General features: G+C 46.2%; 1 protein-coding gene across 1 annotated transcript; it reads left to right on the forward strand.

Moving 5' to 3' along the window:
- The first annotated feature begins 1,108 nt into the window (after positions 1-1,108).
- On the forward strand, positions 1,109-4,746 carry LOC121838332 (GDSL esterase/lipase CPRD49-like). The gene is made up of 2 exons (XM_042294522.1): positions 1,109-1,881; positions 4,540-4,746. The coding sequence occupies exons 1-2, from the start codon at positions 1,426-1,428 to the stop codon at positions 4,744-4,746; spliced, it is 663 nt and encodes a 220-aa protein (XP_042150456.1). The 5' UTR covers positions 1,109-1,425.
- The last annotated feature ends 926 nt before the right edge of the window (positions 4,747-5,672 follow it).

Raw genomic sequence — 5,672 nt, forward strand, 5'->3', positions numbered from 1 at the left:
TGGTCTAGTCAGTTCGGTCACACCAAGAGCGGTGACGATAACATCAACAGAAAGCACGAGAGCCATCGAAACCAATCCAGTGCCTTCCACTGTCGCGTGACCCTGCAGTCCCGCTCACGGTGCAGGATTGCCTGGGGTGACTCGTAGCGTCTGCGGCAGTCCATCGCAAGGTGAAACGAAGTATGCAGAGACTAAAGTCAAAGGAAATGAGCGGGAATCCGCTAGCTTGCTTCTAACGCCAACCCACTAAAACATATAACAATTTTTGTTGTTATTGCGACAAACCGTCGCAACAACAACAAAAAAAGCATGACAAGAAGGACGATGGGGAGTTGTTCGTGGCTGTTTCTTTGCCGCTCTTTTTTTCTTTTGCTTGGTGCTTGGTTTCTTGTTTCGCTCTCGTGTAACGCCATCGAAGCCCGACGCCTGCGCGTCTGTGAAAGGCGCCACGTAACCCCCCTTTCCCCGTTTGCTCTTTTGCTTTGACGCTTGTTTTTTGTTTTGCATTTTTTCTTTTGCGTGTAAGTCTGTAGGGCTCCACGCGGGCTAGCAGTTTCCCGCTCATTTTATTTCTGAGCAACTGACTCGCTGACTGGCTCGGTTTAGCTGACACTAAAAAAAAAGAAAAAAAAAGAAGAACCGTGCCCCATTCCATTCCCGGCAAAAGGACCCTAATTCCATTCCCTTTCCATTCCTCTTAACGTTGACGCCATTCCATTCCCATTCCATTCCGGGGTCGTGAAAATGTGGAATGATTCCGGGAATCATTCCAACTCCGGAGTGGCAACTCCGCAACACTGTATGGGAGGGTGCTTCGTACCTGGTTGTAACCATTGCGTGGAAAAAGATTCTTGCAGTTTCCATACATTTCCGCAAGACCCCAAAGCGCGAAAGAACTGGATAAAAACATAAGGTGAGTTTACTACAGATTGTACTCGCATCGCGGGTTCCACGGAGATCTTCACCAAAAGAGCACATCCACGGAATTTGATGTATACCAAGGGAAAAAAAAAAGGGAAGTGCTTCCTCCGACGGGCGTCGGAGCAGTGGGACCTGTGTGCAAATCGTTCCTCCGACGCCGGAAGTGACGTAGTCGCGTCGGAGGAAAGATGGCCGTGTGGAAATCGTTCCTTCGACGCCGGAAGTAACGTATCATCCCCGGCCCCGGATGTTGCCTTTGTTATGACATGTGGCCGACCATGTGCGTCTGCCGCTGTAGTCTTCTGTGGTCGGGTCTTGGCCGCGCTGCTGTCGGCTCCGGTCACGCAAGCTATTTTGACTGATTTTTCGCACTCTTTGAAGCGTTTTGTTTAGCATTGTCTTGTTCTTTTTAGCAATACATTTTTCCGTATCTAGTGCTACTCTTTGTATTTTAGCTTTGATCGCACCCCCAGCGTGCCTCGAGTTTTGGTAGCCGGCGATTCGATGGTGAAGTACTTGCCATTGAATAGTCGGTTGGCTGTTGAGGTTGCGCCGTTTAGTGGTACTAGAATCGAGCACTTGTTTTCCCGGGTGTCTGAGAAGCTACCCGATTTTGATGTTGTCATCCTACACGTTGGCACTAATAATTCCCATATTAGTGCCAGCGTGTACATCGACAAATATCGTCGTCTAGCTGCCCAGATCTGTGAACGCAATCCAATGATGCAGATCGCCTTTTCTGCCGTTCTTCCGAGACGGGAGAATAGGTTCTGCTCATTGGAATGGCAGCGTAGTCACGCTGCAGAGATCGAGGCTTCGAATGACCGTTACCGAGAGGTGAACTCGCTGCTGCGAGAGTTGTGTCGCAGGGAAGGGTTCACGTTCCTTGACGGGCTAGCTGACGAGTGGCACCAGTGGATCCACCGCGACGGCGTCCACCCAAACCGGATCGGCAACAAGGTATGCACACGTGCGTTAAGTCGCTGCACTAAAGAGCGCGAATATAGGGCGGCTACGATTGCAAGGCTCACCGTAAAAAGGGGAACTGAAAATTGACCTGCGCACGTGGCGAGCTAAATTACTGGTTGGATTCAACTGGTTGACAGAACGGTGCCAACTCCAGCAACGAAACACGGCACAACTTGGAAGGTTGACCAGTTTTTATTGTCAAAAACCGAGAATGAAAATAAATAGGTTCGGTGACGTTCACGTTTCCGGATTGAAGGAAGCACAGCGTAGCTCTAAGGACCGCTTCAGTTGCCTCGTTAGCTAATTGCGACGATTGAATCGCCCTTTCAGAGCTAGTATTCGTGCGAGGTGAAAGATTAGCCGCTGGCGTCTGTCAGCATCCGTGACGACGTCCCTAGCTTCTCTTCATCGCGTGAAGAAAGGTGCTCACCCGTGTTTCCGCGTTGCGCAGGTGAAGCCCTGATAGGATGCGGTTGCGCTCCCACCTTACAATCAAACAATTCCAATTGCTTGTGTCACAACAGCTGCCAGTTCGGGTAGACTTTCCGCCATTTTTACCATTGTGCTCTCCGCGGCTGTTTTCTCTTCCGTCTGGTTTCTCCCTGGGTGCCCTCCGGTCGTTGAACTGCATCTTTCTGCCCTCGAAGTTCACCGTTGGGTTGCAAGAAGCGCAGATATGGTTTTGACATTTTCATAACGACACGTTTATCAATACACCAACTTTGGCGATGGTTTCCCTTCTCTACCGACCACTGGATGGACGGATGGATGAATCCGGCTGAGCCCTTTGGATCGGGCGGTAGCGTACGCCACCTAGCCATTCTGTTTTACCATTTAAGCTTAGAATATTTAAAGGTGAAAGCTATATTCACTCCGCACTGCAAAGAAAGTGAGGCTATAAAACACCCTTGCCATCAGTTAATAAGAAAATACCTAGTTTTCTCTCGCCTTCGCCACCATTCACTTAATATTTGCTTGGTAATCTCTACTGTCTTGAAATCCACTGTTCCTTCGCTGTTTCTAAAACCCAATGACTTTATTAAATCTATGTTCTCTTCGTATCAAGTATCAAGTGCTCAGCCGTCTCGTCCTCCTCTCCACAAGCAGTGCACACTGTATCCATTTCCTGGTACTTCGCTCTGTGTGTTCTGGTTTGCAGTACACCCGTCCTCGCCTCAAACAACAATGAGCTTCCCCTAGAATGGTCATAAATGCTTTCCTTGGCAATAACTGTTTTGTTTAATTTATAGTTTTCCAGAGCCGTCTTTGTCTGCATTCTCTCTAGCCACCAATCTCTTTCTGTGGCCTTAACTGACACCTGCTCTTCCTAAGTCCACTATAGCCTCAAAAACTGTCCTCCTAACTCCCTAGTGCACTGTCTCCAGTTTGTATCTATACTCCTCATGTATAAATAGCTGAAAACCTTTTGTGCCCATTGCCACCGATCCATTTGCCTCAACCAATCCTCAAATTCTATCTTGCTCACCGCTTCCCTGCTCTCAAATGACGCCCATCCCATGTCTCCTTGTACTAGCTCCCTGGTTTGGTGTTTTGCAATGTGTCCCCAAAGCCAGCCTACCTACTCTGCACTGTTTTATTTCTAGTCTCGCATGCACTTCGGATTTCACGCATAGCACTGCATTTTCAAAAGTCAAGCCAGGCACCATGACCCCTTTCCAAATCTCTCTCACCACCTCATACCTGTTGTAATTTCAAAGTGCTCTATTTTTCATTACAGCTGCATTTCTGTTGCCCTTACCTATTATATACTTTTCATGCTCACTGAGATATTCTGCACCATCACATATCCATACTCCTAGGTACTTGTATTTACTAGCTTTCTCAACTGTAATATTCTGTACCTTCAGCCTCTCAACTTCATCATCGTTAAAAATCATGATTGGTGATTTTTCACTGTGTCACATGTGCCATCTGTCGACAACGCGCAAAACTAATCCGCATGCGTGTCACGACGGCCTGCTGGGTCCGATTTAAAAAAAAAAGGGAGTAAGTCTTTGCTTCAATGTTTAATACATTTTATACATGTACATAAATGTTGATTTAAGTAAATATTTTTTATGCCACTAATTATATTGCAATTTATAAAAGGATATGTACATTAAAATTTGACATACTTTTTTAAATACATAAATGTATACCTAGTAATTAAAGGTTTATCCATTTCTGTAAATCTATATATTTAAGTTTTTTTTTCCTTCACTAGCAAAGATCAATACACCCCCATCTTGTCGAAATGGACACGGCATGTGAACCCTAACAGGGAATGGGAAAACAATTGAAACTTCCCCTGGGAATCCCTCCAACCAGTTAACTCCTTAACTGGTCCCAGTTACCCCTACCCGTTCCCCATCTGGGCATAGTCAAGCCAGTTGACCCCTCAGCTAGTCCCAGTTGCACTCCTATTGATAACAGCCAATTCCAACTTGGGACCAGTTAGTTCCAGTTGTAACCAGTCGAGATGCCAACCGGTCCCAGTTAGACATTTTGGCATAGGTGCCTTGTATGTAAAGCTAAAGGCGCAGCACCTTTTCTGTGAAATCTTCAAGGCAACATCTTTAACAATTTGAACGAGTGAGGTGACTGCAGCTGACAATCAGCTTTGGTGCTAATGTCAAGTACCGTGTGCAGGTCCTCGCTGGGTTCATGGGCCAGCAAGTATGGAGCATCCTGGAGAAGATGGCCAGGGCCAAGATCCAGCAGGACCACAAGGAGGCAATGCCAGGGACCCGCTCGTGGGATGGCTGGACCATCAAGGGTGCCCTATTGACCGCGCCATGTTGTCTCTTCAGAATTCTCCGACTTTTCCAGCAAAGTTTTGTTAATCTGATGACATAGTCTTTCTAAGAGGCTGGGGAAATTATAGCAAAAAGTTTGTGGGCCTCACATCTGGTAGAAAGAAGGCTCCAAAAACAAGGCCCCTTGAAAACTGAGCAAGTTGCTACTTGTGTAAATTGGCTCTGAAGAAACCAACAACTAGGCGCTGCACAGTCCGATGATTCTTTCCGAGTCTGAAGTGCTTCGAGGGAATCGGAATTTTGTGTTATAATGTGAATAAACTGTTCTGCATTGCAAATCGAGTTTGATGTTGTTTACTTACATTTGGGGGGGTGCCAATTTGTCTTATACCTTAGTAGTTACATCAACACACTGCATTTGATATCAATCCTGCCCCAACAATAGCTAGTGCACATGGGCCCCTTTTTTCCTTTCTGATCACTCCACAAATAATGCCCGGTGCTTCTCTGCGTGCACCAGAGCAACGTACGAAAGCTAACTGCGAGAGCACTGGCTTTTCACATGCACCGGTGCGATGTGGGAAAACTTACAGCGAGAGCACGAGTGCTTCTCCGCGTGTACTGGTGCAACAAGGAAAAGCTTAACACGAGAGCATTGTCGCAAAGTATTAAGCTTGATACTAGCATTGTATTGAGAACACCACAGTTTGCAGAGACGTGGTTCATTACTCCGACAAGCTGGAAGTGCGCTGTGGAGGCATTTGTTTACAGCATTTTCAAAAAAATTTGTTTTACTGTCGAAGGATGTATGGCCATATCAGTAGATTATACAAAAACTTTCCAACACAAAGAATGGAAAGAAACTAGTGGACTGCTTCCTTCAACCAGCAATGACAGTGATGAATTTTGTTGCTGGTTGAAATAAGGAGTAGTCGTCTGGAGTTAGTATTCTATTCCTTTTATGTCCAAAAGTTTGAAACCAACACTTTATTCTTATTTTCCTGCTAATCCTTAAATGAATGCTTT

Source organism: Ixodes scapularis, unplaced genomic scaffold, assembly GCF_016920785.2.
Source record: "Ixodes scapularis isolate PalLabHiFi unplaced genomic scaffold, ASM1692078v2 PGA_scaffold6__148_contigs__length_123643588, whole genome shotgun sequence".
NCBI classification, from domain to species: Eukaryota; Metazoa; Arthropoda; class Arachnida; order Ixodida; family Ixodidae; genus Ixodes; species Ixodes scapularis.

Coding starts and splice junctions, on each gene's coding strand:
- LOC121838332 (XM_042294522.1), top strand. CDS start 1,426: ATGGTGAAGTACTTGCCATTGAATAGTCGGTTGGCTGTTGAGGTTGCG. Junction 1,882..4,539: donor CAAACCGGATCGGCAACAAG/GTATGCACACGT, acceptor TACCGTGTGCAG/GTCCTCGCTGGGTTCATGGG.